Consider the following 19,583-nt stretch of genomic DNA (forward strand, 5'->3'; position numbering starts at 1 on the left):
GTTGCAGGTCTCTCCTTGTGATGTCCTCCTGGCTAAAAATACACCCCAGCACTTCAAACGAAAGGAGGAACTTCTGACACGAAACAGAAGAATTGTCAGGAAGCGTGTAGACGGTTCCGATTTAAAGCCTCTTTCAATAAGTTGTTTTCTTCTTTGAAAAAAGAAGCGTTATTTCAGTAAAAGAGGTTTCCAAGAGGTTTCCGGAAACATGAGTAGATTCATCATCCATTCTTTGATTCCTGAGTCCAGAAAGCAAAAATGACTGTTTTGTGGATGGGCATCTTTTCAAAGACCCTTGCATAAAAAGGCACTGCTGAAAAAGGTGCTGTTCATACTACAGAAATGTCTTCACGGAAGGGTGTTGGTGTCATATTGTGGCTGAGAGTGAGTACTAGGAAAGCCCTATTCAAATTTCATCTCAGTCATGGATCATCTCGCGTGGGCTTTTGGCAAACCCCATTGATTTCAGGCCTCAGTGCCTCCATCTGCAATACAAGGGTAATGTTGGTCTACTTTACAGGCCTGATATAGTGATTACTGACATTATGTAGGTGACAGGTTCTGAATGCTTACAATGCACTGAATAGATGCCAAGTATTACCAGAGAGGGATGAAATACGCCTTTTGGGAAGAAATCATGTTGACTAGAGAAAGTTCCTGTTAGGATTTCATCCTGTGGGCGAGTGGTTCCCATGTCTGGGAAACTGGCAGTTTGCTTACTCTTGAAGGGGTTGCACTTCTCTGAAGTAGCAGGTACATAGTGTGGGAGTACTTTTAAATCCATCACAGCAACTGGAGGCACAAGTATCCTCCGTGGCTAAGAGTGCTTTCTTCCAAGCTTTGGTTGGCATGCCAGGTGTGGCTGCCCCTGGACAGGGCTTGGCCATAGTGGTACAGCCCTCGGAAACCTCTAACCTGTGTTATTGCAATGGCCACCCTTGAGCTTGGTTTAGAAATTGCAGATAGTGCAGGATGCTGCAGCCCAGATTTTGGCTGGAGCCATTACACATTAGCATATGACACCATTACTGTTATTGTATAAAGTGCTACACCACCCAGGACCAGGTTACCTGAAGGGCCACCTTGTCCTTGTACACCAGCCAGATCACTGCAATCATCTCAAGAAGCTCTCCTGAGTGCTCCACTGTTATCACATATTCCTTTAGTTCATACACACACCAAGACATTTAGCACAAGTGGCACCAGTACTCTAGAATAATATTCCCACTGAAATTATGACAGGCATTCACAATTCTGGTGTTTCACCACATGCTGAAAACCTGACTATGCCACAGCCAGATTCGCAAGCATCCTACTTCTGCCCAGTACAGCCACAACCCAGCTCCTTTTTCATCCTTTCTATGGCACTAGTCCTGTAGGCTAGCCACTAATCTTTTAGGTATAGGATAGTATGCTTTGACATAAGCAGTTAGCTGGCTTCCAGCAGTGCAATTCTATGCCTTACAAAATCACTCATAGAAAAGATCTTATTTGGTATACTGCACCGAGTGACTCACCTCTCTGGTTTTGGGGGGAAGCTGAAATTTAGGTTTATTTATTTTTATTTATAAGCGTATTTCTAAACCGCCAACTCATTCAAAAAATATCAATCAAGTCACTAAAACATGGTAAATAATGAAATCCAGAACTTAATGACCAAAACTGAATCAAATTCTTTAGATCAGTGTTTCCCAAACTTTGTTGTTGTTGTTGTTGCTGCTGGACTACAACTCCCATCAGCCCCAGCCAGCATGGCCAATGGTCAGGAATTATGGGAACTGTAGTCCAGCAACAAAAAAATAAATAAAAGTTTGGGAAACACTGCTCTAGATGCTTGGCAAAACACATGTGCCAATCTCTCTTATGCTGTGGTGCTCCCTTATTTGGAGGACTTGAGGCAAAACTTTATTGAGACATGGGGAGACTGAGCGGCTGCATATGTACTCTCTCCCATACTTTGGACTGACCTAGTATGGAACACTTGCTTAAAAATTTGACCACCATTTAATGTAACAAGTCCTTGTAGAGTTACCAGGTTGCCACCCCTAGAAAGCCCTCCTGTTTCATTAAGAACTTAACGCAAGAAATGCTGTACTGGATTGTACGAAAGGCTCATCCAGTCTGGTATCCTATTGCATAGGAACATAGAAAGCTGCCTTATACTGAGTCAGACCATTGGTCTCTCTTGCTCAGTACTGTCTACACTGACTGGCAGTAGCGTTCTAGGATTTTAGGAAAGAGTTCATTCCCAACCCTACCTGGTGATGCCAAGTATTGAACCTGGGACATTCTGCAGGCAAAACAAATATTCTACCACTGAGCTATGCTCTCACAGTGGCCAACTAGATGCCTATGGGAAGCCTGCAAGCAGAACCTGAGTGCAACAACACTCTGTACTTGTGATTCCCAGTAACTGGTATTTAGAGGTATACTGTCTCCGGCAGTGGCAGTAGGTGCCTCCAGACGGAGTTCCTACTATTTCCCCCCTGAATGTTAGCAGATCAAGCAAGACTTTTAATTGTTAAATCTTGGGAGACTGTTCAAAACAGGGCAGTTATGAGAAGACTTACATGGAAAAAAAAACTTTCATAGATTAGCACCCCTAGGTTTGTAGCTGACCTTCAAAGATTCAACTATTTTTGATAGATCATTGGTATCCAGTGAGGGCATTTGCAATCCTGCAATCTGGATTAATTATCTACCAATCCCTCCAGCCTTGAACATATTTTGAAACATTAGGGCAAATACCTATACTTTCACATTTCTCAGTATTGAATGCCTTGCTTTTGTATGTTGATCTCAAAATGAGGGTAAACCTTGTTACTGCTTACTCACTCAGAGTTGAAGTGATCCATTTGGGCTAAAGCTACTTTATCAACCCCAAATTGATTGCCATCAATATTCTGTGGGAGGGATCACAAACACAACAGAACTTTAGGTTTGCACATTTACAGTGGATTAAAGGGCCCTGTTGCCTTAGCTCAACAAAAATCGCTTTAGAAAACAACAACCTTTTTGCACTTTGGAATGTGATGAGGAAATGCACTGAAAAGTGTGGGATGAACTAATTAATAGGAAGACATGTAAACAATCCCACAAGCAAATCAGGATGAATGCAGGACAAATTGTCATATAACTGCCCCTCCGTGGCACAGAGTGGTAAGCGGTGGTAACGCAGCCGAAGCTCTGCTCACGGCCGGAGTTCGATTCCAAGGGAAGGAGGAAGTCGAATCTCCGGTAAAAGGGGTCGAGGTCCACTCAGCCTTCCATCCATCCATGGTCAGTAAAATGAGTACCCGGCATATGCTGGGGGGTAAAGAAAGGCCAGGGACGGAACTGGCAATCCCACCCCATATATATGGTCTACCTAGTAAACGTCGCAAGACGTCACCCTAAGAGTCGGAAACGACTCGCTCTACAAGTGCTGGGACACCTTTACCTTTTTAAACAAACTGAGAACAAATGCTCAGTAAAGACCAGAGATAATCTAACTACAGTGTAAGCATTGTGCAAATAAATCAGGATGAATGCAGAATAAACAGTTCATCTGGAGGAGCTCATAGCTATCATGGCTAGTAGCCACTGACATTTGTATCTTCCATGGAGTTGTCCAATCATCTTTTAAAGCTATCCAAGTTGGTAGCTATCAGAGGGGCAAAGGATACAGCCACAGCTCTTTCTCCATTAGCTCCATCACCCAGCCTGCACTTACTGTGGGGCACAAGTAAAGACCTGCTTCCTCTGACAAGCAAGAAGATGGGAAGAGAGACTTGAAGGGGGCTTTGGAGGCCATCTAGTCCAATTCAATGCCCAGAGAAGGAAAGTCAAAGCAAGAGAATCCTCTGCTTATAAGACCTTTCTTTGTGGCTGCTAAGCTGCTTTCTGAGTGAAGGCAGGGTATCAAAATGAGGCATTTGCACTCATGGCTCTACTGTTGGGCAGGGCCCTGGGCATTGATGGGCTGAGCACATCATCATGTGTCTTCTATTACTTTGTAAATTATGAGCTTATTTTTTGGAAGGCCTTTGTGGAAGGTTGATTTTCTGAGTTAAGATTTTTTGCTGCTGTGGTAGGATTGCTGGAATATCATTGTTGTTATATTATTTTGTTTCCAGTTTTTAATTAATGTTCCAGTTTTTAATTAATGTTTTAATTGGTGCTGTTTTGATTGTTTTCATCTTTTGTTGTTGCTCTTAGCTGTGTTGGATTCTTTGTAGAAGAAAAGTAGGATACACACTTTGAAAATAAATAAGTAGCAATTTGCTGTTGTTGGTGTCTCAAAATCTTTCCACGCCTCACCCTGTCTGATGGCTAGCGCTGTTTTGAGATCACCAAAAAGGATAAAACAAAAGTAAAATGCAACCTTGTGAGATGAATGTTACAGGCAGGCAGGAAGGACTATAGAAGATATGAACCACTGCAAATATGGTACTTTTTCATCCTTTTTATTATACATAGTAATTATTTCATGCAAAGTACTGAAAAGGATTCCCCACCATGGTACTTTATAGATCTGGAGGACACAAAGGAGTATTGATGAATGTACCAGACTGCAGTCTCCAGGACATCAACATACCTTCATAGTAGCTAAGAGTCAACCACACCAGAATTAAAGTTTAATATAAAAAACATCACCTGTGTTGGGCCTAGTCTGCTGTTTCGACAATGAATCACGGCTTTTCTAGTTCTAAGCTTGCCAACCCATAATTACAATGTGAAAAATGTGAGAAGGAAGCTAAGAGTAAACATGCTACTTGTTTTTGTGACATTCAACAGCTCAATGTCAACAGGATGGTACAGCCTGATTTGCATCAGCTGTTCTCTTGAGCATTCCACAACTTTCAGCATTAGGTATTTAACTATAGTTCATTTAATTCAACTGTTCTAGGCAATCCTCAGAATGTGTAAGTTAGAAGACTTTGAACACATTGACTTTTCCTAAGATGTGCAGTCAACAGTCCTTTATTTAAAGGTTGCAAAAAACATTACAAAGAATTCACCCTCGTTTGACCAAAATATCAAAAAACAAAGCAAAACCCAAGCACAGCATAAAATGTTACTTATTTTTAGTCACCTTTCAATTTTTTAAATACGTTACACTGAAAATGTTGATAATTCAGTCTTCATACTGCCTTTCCACCAAGTTTGTGTCTGTGCAAAGTCCTATATGCTAATATATGTCATTCTGTGTTTGCAGTTTAAAATAAATATAAAAGGGATTTCCAGTTGTGCAGAATACCCTACAGGACCTTGCTCATAAATAGGTGGAAGGTACACACAATTTTAATATTAGTCAGGAGGTTAAAAAAATAGAGCCAAATATTCCACATTAAAAAAGTGTCATTTCCCTCCCACATATAATAAAATGTCCCACATTTGTTCTGGAATAGAACATGCTGAGCAAGTCAATAAACTATTGTATTTTATCAGTTCCTTTTTTTCTGCAGTTTGGCATGCGGTTCTGTGTATTTGAAAATAATCACAAGCCCACGTTCCATGTAAAAAATTGTGTTTTATGTGAAATTTTCCCCCCTGATTCTCCACAGTTTGTTAGCAAACACAATATTTTGCCAATTTGCTATGAAAAAGCATATCATAGGACATTCATTTTTCATACGCACATAACTCTGCATAACTCTGGCAAAACCAATTATCTGGAAAGCACAGTATGTGCACCTCTCTTCTGGGGGATTCTGATCACTATCCTGTTCAGTGTAGAGTTTTTCTTCACTGTTTCAAAGAGTTCATGAAAATGTGTGCAATACACCAAATCTGTAATGCAATAATACAATGCTTAAACTTGCATGAATGGGCATGGCCCAGTGGGACTACCTCTTGCACAATGCTTTTTGAGATGGATACAATTCTGGAGATATTCCTGGTGGGTTGCTTGTCTCAATATTGCTGGGCTTCCATAAGTATTAGCAGCCACAAAACCAATTTTTAGTGCCTTATCAAAATAATGTTGAAAATAATCCCTCATTGTAGCGGTCGCCCTTATCAAAATCAAGGATTTATCCTTTCTGCCTCAAAATGAAATACCATTATGTGTTTTATATTGCATTAATTCAGACAACTTCTCAGTTATATACAGCATTAAAGGGAGAAGATTTTTCTGATAATCAAATGAGAAGCCCATAGCACACAAAAAAGAAGTTTTTAAAAAGTGGTGAAGTAGAACCAGAAAGCCTAAAGAAATAAACTTGCAAATGTTGACTTCTCAAATCAAAATATATTTTCCCACTTTGTTCTCTGTTTGACTTTAAAAAAAAAAGCTGATCACTGCTAACATCTTGTGTTAACACTCTAAAGCTCAGAGGCACTGGAAAATATCTTGGTTTTACAAATATATAAATAAAAGCATACAATCTTGTCAGAGTTCCCACAATATTCTGGCTCCTACCATGCCCCCCTGGAAACAGCAGTGGGACTGTACAATAGTAACAAACTTCCTTCTTCATAGGCTGCAGGTGGAAGGGATGCATTCTGGGAGAGGGTGGTTGTGGTCGTGGTCACATGTAAGCGCTGGGTTTGGACTGGCTCTTCCCCTTTCAGCCAGAATCCATAGTAAAGAGCTGGATGTCTTGTGGGCTCCAGTAAAGTGCCACAGCAGAATTGTACACAAGGGACCAGACATAAGGGATGAAGAACTCCTCAGGTTGCTCCTCCTCCACGTATTTAAACTTCAGCTCTGGAAATTTCTGGAAACGAAAAAGGAAAGTACAATGAGAGAATGTGCAGAAGCCCGAGGGAGACTGAGAAGTTGAATCATTTCTTGATGAGTAAGAACGTAAGAAGAGACTGCTGTATCAGGTCAATGGCCCAACTAGTTCAGCATCTCCTTCTCATAGTGGTCAACCAGATGCCCGTGGGAATATGGCAAGCAGGACCTGAGTGCAAGAGCCCTCTCCCCTCCTGCAGTTTCCAGCAACTGGCATTCAGAAACATACTGCCTCCAACCATGGAGGCAGAACAAAGCCATTGTGGCTAGTAGCCATTGATAGCCTTGTCCTCCATGAATTTGTCTAATCCTCTTTTAAAGCCATACAAGTTGGTAGCCATCACTGCCTCTTGTGGGAGTGAATTCCATAGTTTAACTATGAGCTCTGTGAAGAATTACTTTATTTTGTCCATCCTGAATCTTCCAATATTCAGCGTCATGGGATGCCCATGAATTCTAGTGTTATGCAAGAGGGAGAAAAAACTTTTCTCTATCCACTTTCTCCTTGCCATGCATAATTTTATACACTTCTATTATGCCACTTCTCAATCTCCTTTTATCTAAAGTGCCCCAAATGCTGCAACCTTTCCTCATAGGATAGATAGATGCTCCATCCCTTTGATCATCTTGGTTGCCCTTTTCTGGACCTTTTCCAAATCTACAATAACTTTTTATCTGAAGGACCGCCTCCAGTATCACCAATTATACTGCCAAACAAGATCAGCCTCACAAGACCTTCTCTCAGTCCCACCGGTGAAAACAGCTAGGCTGGTGCGGACCAGAGAGAGGGCATTTTCGGTCGTGGCCCCCGCCCTCTGGAACTTGCTTCCTTTTGACCTCCGACATGCCCCCTCCCTGATGGTTTTTCGCCGGGCCTTAAAGACCTGGCTATTCAGGCAGGCCTATGGGATTACTGGGGCGGACTAGTTTTTATAGTGTATTAATTGAAAGATGGTTTTAGATGAATTGATGTTGATGTTGTGATTTGTTGATTGTATATTGTTTTATATTGTATTTTGTATTGTTGTACGTCGCCCAGAGTGTCCGTTAATTCGGACATATGGGCGACTAACAAATAAAATTTTATTATTATTTATTATTTTTTGAGGTGGGGAAGGAATAACTTCTTCAGAAAGGAGCAAATGTAGTAAGCAAACAGCTAGAGGTTTTCTTGGAACAGAGAGCCACTGCTTGATTTGAGGTTTTGTATCTACCTGGTGCTCAGAATGTGCATTCCAGTGGAAGAACAGGCTTCACTGCTGCTTAATTCTGGCCAGCCTGTATTGTTCCCTCCCTTGTTTTGTAAGTGTAGCCCAGAATGCATCATTTGCAAAAGCATCCAGTGCCCACTGCTCCTAATAGCCTTTTTAGAAGAAATGGAACACGTATACTCCTACCATGCTCCTCGTTGGAACCAGCAGTCTCTTTCTATGGTTCCTCTTGATATTTGTTCTGTAGTTACTGTTACACAGTCCAGACCAGCCTTCCTCAACACAGCTGTGCTGGCTGGAGCTGATGGGAGCTGTAGTCCAAAACATCTGGAGGGCACCAGATTAGGGAAGGCTGGCAAAGACCATGATAAGTACAAAGTAGCAACTATTTGCTTTCTGGCATCCTTGGAAGAGCCATGCCCGTTATTTCATGTTGGGATGACCGTAAAGGGGAAAAAGCAACATTTTTTAAAAAACTGACTTCTAAATTCTGCATGTGTCAAGGGCTTGGCAGGAGATCAAATAAAAGCCACATTTCAGCAGTCAGTGTGAGGGAAGATAAAACACGCCCCACTCTGTTATTTATAAGGATGTGGGTAAAGCTAAGTACAAGCTGCCACAGTGTGACAGAAGCAGAACAAGGCTGGCAAAGACTTCATGCCCCTTTGCCCATTAATAATGGGCAGTGAGAGCAGGCATGGCCTCTGTGAATCATGTCAGAACCTAGACTCCTTGTGGGCCAGATTCCAGATCATGGGGTAGTGTTAAGCAAGCCACTTGCTTTCAATATCACCAAGTCATCCATCTGTACAGTGTATTGTATTTTAATGAATTTGTTTTGTTATTCTGATGTGTCTCCAGATTTTTTTAATGAAAGATGCTACGGAAACATTTTAAAATAAATAAAAGTATGTGGGTAGAGAATATTATCTCCACCTATTATCTCACACAGCTCTTGTGTAGATGGATTATGCAGCACTTGACAGAAAAAGCCTGCAGTGCTCTCTGCACACTTGCCTAGGAGAAAATCACATTGAATGCAGCAGGAATTACTTCCGAGTAAACATGCACAGGCTCAGGATACAAAACCCAAAACCTAAAGACCAGCACACGATCTGAAACTGCTGACTATATAAATTGATGTTACTTGACAGCACAATTTAAACACTCCCATGTCCCATTAATTCCAATGGGAGAGTTCTAATCACATGTGGATTGTGTCCTAAATTATGAAAAATGATAAAAAGTAGCTTCCCATTAGATATGAAAACATGAATATATTTGATGTGAACAATACGTGTGTACATTTGTGACATGGCTTACTCCCATTGATTTCAATAGGTCTAGCCTAATCATGACAAAATCTGGATCCAAACCACAGATTTTAATGACAGTGTTAGCAGGTTATCCATTGTAAGAAACTGCCTCATAAGAGCCAAATTTCCAAGCAATTATCCTCTTTGTATTCATAATGGCTCGATATCAGGAACTGCAGACAATTCAGTTTCGCTTCCATACGAACTGATCCAGGAGGCTGAAGCCCTCTCTTGTGATGCCTTCTTTCTGAAATGAAGCTGCTTGTGCATAACTGCCATCATGCATGCAGATCTGAACTGCTGTAGGACCTAACAAGTTCAATCTAAGCCTACCCCCACCCCATGCCTTTGCAATCCTAACATTATTTACCTAATCAGCTACAGCCGGTTTCCCCCCTCTCAAGCAACACAGAGTCTGAGTTGGTGGCTGGGACAGAACTATGTGGCTAGACAGAGTCCAAAGTTTACCAGACTGTCTGAGCCATCAAGTCTGTGATCAAATGCAAAACCACAGGAAGTCCCCATGAACAAATGCAACAGCCGTAGTTTCACTGCTATTTTAGTGCAATTTCCCCCCCTTAGGCACCTAAAAGATCACACAGATAGCAAGAGAAGATCATATCTGGCTTTGCTCCAGAGGGTTTAATGCCACTCAGAATCAAAAGGCCACTGCAGTACATTAAATATCAGATTACAGCCTCCAGGAAGGACCTCCTGCATTTTGCAGTCTCGTCCTTCTGCTTGCCAGTATTTCTATGCCATCCTTTCACAATTGAGAAACTAATGTACAAATGCAATTCAGAGCTAAAATACAAAACAATTTAGAACAAAAACTAGACTAAAGTTTAAAAAACTGCAGTGGATTAAGCAGCAGCAGCAGCAATTAATCACCACGCTACCAGTCCCCAAGCGCTTGTTTAAACTTAATAAATTTAACTTGGTACTGAAAAGAAAGGGGTCGGGGAGAAAAGAGCACTAGGCAAACACCTCTGGGGAGGGCACTGCACAACTTGGGTGCCATGACTGAGAAGGCTCTGCCTCTGGTAACCACCCATCAAAAGGTGGGAGCACGTCAAGCAAGGCCTCAAGTGACAACCTCAGCCAATGGGCAGGTATATGGGAGAAGGTAGTCTTAAGGTACACAGTCCATATTCTGTTTAAGGCTTTCATAGGTCAATACCATCTCTTCAAATAGTGTCTGAAAACAAACTGGAAACCAGTGGAGATCTTTGAGCCAGGGGTTCCATGTAGGCTTGGGCTAGATCCTTCAGCATAGTGGCACCTGCCTTGTGGAACACACTGCCCACTTCAAGTTAGACAGGCTCTGGCATAGTACACCTTTTGTCAGATGTTAAAAATTCTATTTCTACACAATTTCCCCTAAGAATGAATTGATTCTCAGGCAGTATCGAATTCCTCTTTGGAAAACTGTTTTTTATCAGTTTCATTTGTTGTATTTTATTGCTGTTGTACACTGGTATAATATCTGGCAATGCTTAGCAGCCTACACATATTTCAAATAAATAAATAAAATAAAAACAGCAAGTTACAGTAAAGAGTCTGGCTGCTGCATTTTTAACCAGATGAAGTTTCCCAATGTTTTTCAGAGGCAGCCCGCATGCAGCCCATTGCAGTAATCCAATCTGGAAGTTTCGAAGCATTGGATAATTGTGGCAAGATTGTGAGGCAAGAATGAAACAATCTAGCTCACAACTATAAGGGAGGTTGTTGCACCCATTATACAGATGGGAACTTGGCCTGGGCATCACACCACCCATAAGTCTGAGAGTCTTTAAAAATTTTGAGAATGACAACTAAAAACAGAAGGGGTGTGCTAATGAATGTGTGAGGGGCAGCAGGAACATGCTGATGTACCTGAATGTTCGATGTTTGTGATAAAGGGGTAGTTACTCTGAGAACCCTGATGGGACTGTATGTGCAAAATACCTGTTTCTCACTAATCCTGAATATGCAGCTGTCAGGGTGCATGGACAATGGGCATGATCTTGCCATCTCATAACGCATGAGGGATAGCAGGATCATGTTCATTCAACAATCACATGTGGGGACATTTGAACACCCCCATAATTTGTAAAGTGGCCATGAAAGCTGTTACGCTTTCTAACTTTTTTGATATGTGCACTTACAAATGTATACTGTGAACATGAACATTTGTGTGCAAATCCATGTGTCTTGCCCTCCTGGCTAAAGCTCCCTACTGAGTTTATGCTTAGTAGCAAACACGTTGCTGGGGTTCACCAGTAGGAGAGGGTTACTGTGCTCATATCCTGCTTGTGGACTTCCTAGGGGCACAGATTGCTGGACTGCATGGGCCTTTGGCCTGATCCAGCAGGGCTCTTCATATGTTCGTACTGACTCTTATGCCAGTGCAGTCACTGTACAATGCTGATGTCTCGCTGCATCACAATGAATCTTACACAACATACAGGACTTGTGCACTGCTTCCAAGATGCAGCCAACATACTAAGAATTCATGTTCAGAAGGAGAAAGTTTAAGCACCCTGGAAAAATCAGTAACATTTCATTTACTTTAAATGGTTTCAATTTGTGCAAAACTAGGTAAAGGTTATAAAATCAAACATTTGCAATTAGCAAGCCATTCCTTTGAGGGTTTATCCTTTTGCTCAGGCTATCTGGAGTCATGCTTGCCATTGTCTTTTCTAGAATATTAGCCAAGGTGGGTATCCTCTTGATCCTCACAAGTACCCCCCTTCAGGTTCCACTGGTACTATTTGCATTGCTTTCCTTTTGCTCCCGACAGAAAGTCGCCTCGATGTGCAGCAGCTGAAAATGAGGATGTGATTCGGTTGAAGTGTCTGCATGGTATGCAGCCGTGTCTGCCTGATAGTATCTTTATGCCTTTTTTTGGACTTAGTGAAGAGACATCAACTGTGGAAAAACTCAGTCAGGAGAGACAAAGCAGACCAGTGGAATTTTACAAGGCAAAGCCAGATCTGGCCCCTTTCATCTGCAGGCACACCTTGACTATACCTCTCATTAGCGCTTTAATGCTAAATGAGTTTAAAGAGCCGGCCTCGTGGCCACCTTTCTCACACACACAGCACTCTCTTGCCCTGCTTCCTAGAAGTTGCTTATAGCAGGTAATGATGCTCAGTGTGCCGGCGTGAGGAGAAGGTGGTTTTGGCTCCATATCTTAGAATGGGAAGGGGACACAGCTCAGCGGTACAACTCATCTTTGTGTGCAGACTGTCTCACATTCAGACTCTAGAGGAAAATTGATCTTAGATAGTAGGGCTGAGACCCTAGAAAGTGGTTTCCAGTCAGAGTAGATAGTCTCGGGCTAGATAGATTAAATGGTCTGATTTGGGAAAAGGCAACCTTCACATGTTTGTCTTTTCTTGCAATGCTTCAGTATGACCTTTACTGGGTTTTTGGCTCCCTGGGATGCTCTGCAGTCATTTTCAGTGAATTCTGTAAATTGGCCCAACTGTTAAGTAGAGCATCATGAGCCATGTGAGCACTCCTGTATTTTATTTGTATATTTTCTCCCTTCCCACATGCAGACAGGCTGTTCTCTTGCTGAGCCCGCCTCCTCCCACACCCTTGCTGACAAAAGTGGATGGTCATCCCTCTGTGAAGCTTATGTTAAGGTTTATTTTAGGATGAAGAACACCTCTGGTCAGGCTCCAAACTGGTTCTCATCAGTTCTCTTATTTCAGCCAACCTGTATAGACACACTCAAGTCATTGCACAAGAAAGTAGAAACACGGGGGGGGGATCCTAATATGCACACAAAAATAAAAACAAACACCAGAAAAAAGGGGAGATACAAGCCAAGCCAAAATAAAGGTGGGCATTTAACAAATGTTCCATTTAACAAATGTTTAACAAAAGTTCCATAGGAAAAATGGAATGTCCACCCACGTTTTTTCTATTTTTTTCATATGCATTCTCTATGGTGCAAGCAGTGAACTAAATCAGTTTTGACTTTGCTACAGGAGTTTATGCCAGGGAAAAGACTATCATGCTTATTGTTACATGAGCTGATTACAGACAACTAATCATGCATGGCTATATCTGTTAGTCAAACTCACATGTATAATACTTTATAGCTCCATATGGGAATTGGTTCCCTGGCCATAAAGAATTAGCAATGGAGTAAATATTTGTATTTCTAAAATTGTTAGCATCTACATTCTAGTTTTTACAATAAAAACATAGGTACACTGGAACAGGGTTGAAACTGTGAGTATTTTGCTGCAAATGTACAATGAACACTGGGTTTGAGGAAGTTGGGTTGAGGATGGAAGGCAGTAAGCAAGAATTATAACTAGGATGAGGAATCAGAGATTACATAATTTGTTTAATATGATAGAGAAAACCACTTCACTGTTAAGGATGGTCATAGAAGGTTTGTGTGAACGTTCACTGAAAAGGCGCACAAAAATCCCTAAACAAGGAAAAGTCTGAAATCAAGCCAGATGGAAACACTTAAGCTTATGCCTTCTGAAAGCAGCTTTATAACACTTTCTAAAGTTCAGTTAGAAATGGTCATCAGGGATCTAATGTGAGAGGACCAGTAAGTTCTAGTATGACTGAGAGCCATCAAGTCTACCAAAGGTAGGATCCTCAAAGATTAACCAAAGTAATCCTGATTATCTGAGTCACAACCAAATTTAGGGCTGATGAAAATCATAGCTCCAGGACAGAAAGTTGTACTTAAAATAGTTACAGTTCCTAGCCAATGTGACTGGGAGAAAACCTCCTTCCATAATAGCTACACAGCTCTGAGGATGACGTAATCTAGTCATCAAGCTTCCCCCTGTTTTGGAAATGGAATTTTTGATCACCCTCCTCTATAATCCATTTCCATTTCTACCTTTTTTTGTCCTAACCACAGCCCTGCAAATTAGGTTACCTCAATATTGTAGATAGGGAAACAGTCCAAGAGGGAATGGCTTTCTTAGGGCCACCTAACAATCTGGAAATTCAACTGAGATCGCCTGTGTACATAACACACACTTGATTCATTGCCCATACCTCACGCTATGGCAGAAAGGGATATAAACCAAGAACCCTCAAGCTTACATTCAGGATACTATTAGCTAGCTCAGCCTTTCCCAACCGGTGTGCCTCCAGATGTTGTTGGACCACAACTCCCATCAACCATTGGCAATGCTGGCTGAGGCTGATGGGAGTTGTGGTCCAACAACATCTGGAGGCACACTGGTTGGGAAAGGCTGAGCTAGATCGTAACAGCTGAGATCAATAAACATGATCACAAGTTCCAGGTGAAAGATTATTTAGGTAATATGCAGTTCCTCAATGTACACCAGAAACTTAATGACAACTCCTAGGACTATTCTCCCAAGATACCACATGAGAATTTGCCAAATGTGCTAGATATCGGTCTGGCTTTTGAACTGGGTACCTAATTCATAGGACTATAATTAGTCTGGGACTGCAAACAGACAAGCCTTCTCCAAACTGTGGCAAATCATCTCATGAAAACTACATGAAAATACATTAAGCTACATGGAGGTAGTCCAACTCAGAACAAACAAACCACAGATTTGTTGGATATTTGTGTGGATGACAATGGCAAATGTCATAAGAAATGTAATACCATGCATTCCCCCTACAAATGCGTGCATGCACGCACACACAGAGAGGAAAGGATACTTCATTTTTGTATCAACTTAGAAACTGGTTCCAATAAATGTCTCTTGCCAGACTGACTTTGTGGGGTTCTTTTAACCCCACAGCAGAAACTCCTGGAACTGGAACAGTATCAACTACATTACCACACTAATTTATTTTAGATTAATCAGGTAAATATTCTGGGCCTCATTAAATTAGAGTGGAGGGTACTATGACATTTTACAAACACCAAGCTTCTGTTCTAGTATGAGAAGCAAAGGCAATTATCTGTATACAGCAGCAAGGACACTAATGACAGGTAGCCCCAAGCCAGAGACAAAATGGAAGAAGGAGGGAAATGATAGATAATTTCCACTCCCATTTAACATGAGCCAAATCCCTTTTGTATATTTTAGGAATTAATATTGGATGAGAATGTAATGTAGCTATTCATAGCAATGGGCATGCTTTAGTTATATTTGTCAAGTTACAGACATGAAACAATTGGAAAGGAGTCTACTGCTATGAACTTGCCCTTGCAAATTTGTTCTTTACAGTGTGCCATCTAAATTATGTATTTGAGCTGCACTTTCAAGATGGCAGATGAGACATTAGCAAGATAGGGAAGATTAAAGGTGAATTTTATTTACTAAGATCAGCATGTTATGCCCATGTTTGTCCTACGGAATTAAGTCAGAGTAGGTTAAGATGAAAGGCCACAATGGCTGTAATTCAATGGACAGTTACTTGGGAGAAATCTCTATGGCATGCAATGGGATTTACTTCTGTTTAGACATACATAGGACCAGACTGTTGTTAAAAAAGCTAAATCACACCTGTTAGTTCCATTTATTTCAATTAGAGAGCTAAACACATTTTTCCTTTGTCTCACTGAAACTAATAGGACTTAAAAAGTATATCATTTAAGTTGGATCATGCCAAAAATAAAGTGCCTCATTCAGTTCTTCAGAGAAAAATAGACAAGAGAATAATCAAATACTGCTCTGTCTCTTTCAAAAGGCAGAGACACATAAAACACAATGTCATTTACAGGATCAGCAAAAGAGCATACAAACTTTAAAAATATACAGAATTCTACAAGATGCATAACAGGAAGACATATAAGGGACTCCAATAAAAGGCTTCACCTTTGCTACGTCGTGTGCCCTCCATATTCTGGAACAAATATGGATAAAAACACTTCTTAAACAACAGCATGGAAAATAGAATTACATGCTTACGTAATGGAGATGAAAGTGTATACAATCTGGGAAACAGAGAAAGAGGTGTCAACTCAGTGCAATATCCATTTGGGTCCAGGGGGGTAACCCTCTGAAATAAATAGGTGCTTTGTCTTTTTATGTAGGGAATTACGTGGGCATGAGGAATGATTTCATAATGGGACTAGACAGACAAGGGAGGGTTATGCACTACGTGACAGAAATGGTTGACAAGGAAGCTGTTCCAAGGCAGACATATTGAGAAACAATTGAGGAAAATGACAAGATCCTTCTAAACAAGCAGGCAATAAACTACTGATTAAAAAAATCATAAAATGCTTCTACTTCCAGACATTGCTAAGGCATTTGTGACCCCATTAAGCACACAGAACGATTGACTGCTCAGACAGATAAGTAAAATCCCTTTGTATGTTTTTGAGTTTGGGGAATTCAAAATATGAAAAACAGAATAATCCCCAGACCTGTGTTTGTTTCCCTGTTATTAAAATATAGCCACTGCATATTGTCATCTTGGCCTGCCATACAAAAGGAGACGGGTCTATTAGCAGGCTATCAGGGATAACCTTTACTGACATGAAATGGACATCAATTGCTTCCTAGTGAGGGATTTGAAGAGGGCACATATCAGCTGGAGCCTATTTTTGGCCATGCTATGAAAGAATTGCATGAGCGTCACAGCTAAAATGTCCTCTATTTCATGTAAATATATATATAAAAAGCTTTACAAGGTAAACACTGATTAGTGCCTTAACATATAGAAGCAATTCTGATGAAGCATCTGAACTGCCAAAGAGCTCAACAGAAAAGGACATGCTTTGCATGCACAAGGTCAATCCCTGGGATCTCTAATTCAGAGGACCTCAGGTAGTAGAGGAAAAGACCTGAGCCTGAAACCCTGGGAAGCATGTACCTATCAGAGTACACAGTACTGAACTAATGGACCAATGGCCAATGTAGTCTCATATGTTCATCTGTTTTCAAAGTCAGAAGTCAAGGTCTATGCTTTTCAAGAAACTTGACATCAACTTGAGCACATATATTTTGCTTTCCACAAGCCTCACATAATGGCACCAAGAAGCCAGTGCATTTTGCTTGCTTACGTGACTGCCAGTTAACTCTTCACAAGTTCCACAAAAGCCAAGCATGACATTTCTCTCTCTCCCCCCACTTTGTTTGCTGCCCTTTGTAAGCAAGATTTTATGTCAATGTGCTCTTTTTCTCCCACCAGAACTGTTACTGATTGAAACTCCTAGCAATTCTGTTGAGAGGAACCTCTACTTCATTTTTTGGAAACTAGGTTGACCCCTTATCAGCCCAATCCACTGACTTCTGTGCACAAATGGGAGTTCCACATAAAAACTGTGTATATGAAACACAAGGAAGGGATGGTTCTGGGGTGCCTAGAGCACCATGTATATATGAAAATGTGGACAGCTATAGACTGTGGCCGTATGCATCTAAGAAAGAAGCTCAATTAAGAAATGTCTGAAGTTGGATAGAGTCTCAAGGATATTGTAGATAAATTTCTCACCTAAAGAAAGATACAGAGAAATATTTCTGAAGTTATTGTTCTGCCCCCCCCCCCAAAAAAATTCACAGTATTTTGACATTCATATTTCCTTCAGGGCACTAGGATAGCCTATTTTTATTCAGCAAGGTGAGAGAAAAGAGGGAGTACTGAAAAAAACTAAGGATGTTTCCAGGTTTTGGCTATGCAGACCACGTTTCTTTTGTGCATTCTTCATATTTTGTAGTTATATATAAATAAAAAAGTGAAGTAAACCCGAAACTCCAGAAAATGTTCAAACAGAATGGAACAAAAATTGCTCTCATTGCAGATTTTTAACTCAACAGCTTTTCTCTCTGTGTTAGAGAGTGTTTCACATTTCTAGTCGGCAGAGTTAGATGCAGGAAATCCAGGTTAAAATCCATGGCACTCACTTGATCAGCAAGCGGCTCTACATTCCACACTATGGGTATGTCTTTTTAAAAAGATATTATATAAAATAAGAATTAGCATAGCAGAAAAATGAGTTATAACAATAAATACCCCCAAATAAGAATAATTTAAGAATAAGCAAGGAAAAACATATTAACAAGATATATAAGAAAACAGAGGAAACACAAACTACAGCACATTAATATGAAAATTATTATTCAAGAAATTTGGATACAACCCAAATACCTTATCTCCATAAACCCATCAATTTGATAGCTAAAATTATTGAAAAATAGCAATATTTTAATAAAGCAATCTTAGATGTTTCTTGAGCTGCTCAAAAACTGATGTTTTCCAGTGAAGAGCTGTGTAAATCCGTGAAGCTACAAGTAAATTAAGTATTAAGGAGGAAACAGAAAAAGATTGACAATTAAATAAATGAATAAAGTAATTTAGGGGTCAGAAGGAATATGGCAAATTTTGACCTGAATATTTCTATAGTATTTTTGGATATTAAGACATAGCCAAATATTTATGGACAAAATTAGCAGAAGACAAGTGTCTTCTTCAACAAACCACTTATGTTAACATGAACAGCATTTAATCCATCTGACATTAAATACCACTAATCAATGGTTTTAAAGGAATTCTCCTTTCCTTTGTCGAGACATTATTAATAGCCAAATTAATTCATTGTCTTTTCTGTGACAATTTAAATCTCTATTCAATTTGTTTTAAAAGAAAAAGGAAGTTGTTCATGACTTAACAACAAAATGTAGATTTTACTTACAAGCTTACAAGCAGAGGGTCCTGTAATGCAAGTGTCAACATTTGACTTTACACACAAATGGGTATATTTAACTATAAGTTGCATAATGATATGTCTTACCTGAAGACAGTGAAAAATAGTTGGTAAAAACACCTACTAAATTCTCATAGGGAATTACATAATTATAAATCATAAAACTAATTGTTTTTGTTTCCAGATATAAAGATCCCATATAAGTTCAGTGTTCCACGCCTGCTCTTTGTTCATTATGATGGTGGCCTCTCCAACACTGGAGGCATTCAAGGGGCAGCTGGACAGCCACCTGTAAGGTATGCTTTAATTTGGATACCTGCGTTGAGCAGGGGGTTGGACTTGATGGCCTTACAGGCTCCTTTCAACTCTATGATTCTAAAATATTGGGTGTCAAAAGGGGATAAACCTAGACAAAAATGATTTGAATTTATACCAGATGATTAATAACATTCTGACAGTAGAATCTTTCTTTACATACTGTTCCATACCCCATCTTTGGAAGCAGAGTAAATCAAATAACCTCATTCCAACATATTCCTGTCCCTCACAACTGTCTTATCTGGTTTATACCAATCATAAAGAGGTCACTTTCACTGCATAATAATACTGGGAGGCTATATCTATATTACATATTTAAGCTAGTTTTTAAACTGATTTGTAACCTGTTTACTGTAGATAATTTTCTCCGAAATACAATGGCCTTTGCCATTGTATTTTGTGGGGATTCTAAT

At 40.3% G+C, this 19,583-nt stretch overlaps 1 protein-coding gene across 4 annotated transcripts in view; it reads right to left on the reverse strand.

The window, feature by feature from the left end:
• Positions 1-4,444: 4,444 nt before the first annotated feature.
• DYM (dymeclin) overlaps positions 4,445-19,583 on the reverse strand; it is a 282,022-nt gene continuing 266,883 nt past the window's right edge. For all 4 annotated transcript variants that reach the window (XM_061614422.1, XM_061614383.1, XM_061614393.1 and 1 more), the window contains one exon: positions 4,445-6,701. In XM_061614422.1, coding sequence (XP_061470406.1) covers positions 6,552-6,701 — 150 coding nt within the window. In that variant the 3' untranslated portion in view covers positions 4,445-6,551. The remainder of the gene's footprint in view (positions 6,702-19,583) is intronic.

This window comes from Rhineura floridana, chromosome 1 (genome assembly GCF_030035675.1).
Source record: "Rhineura floridana isolate rRhiFlo1 chromosome 1, rRhiFlo1.hap2, whole genome shotgun sequence".
NCBI lineage: Eukaryota > Metazoa > Chordata > Lepidosauria > Squamata > Rhineuridae > Rhineura > Rhineura floridana.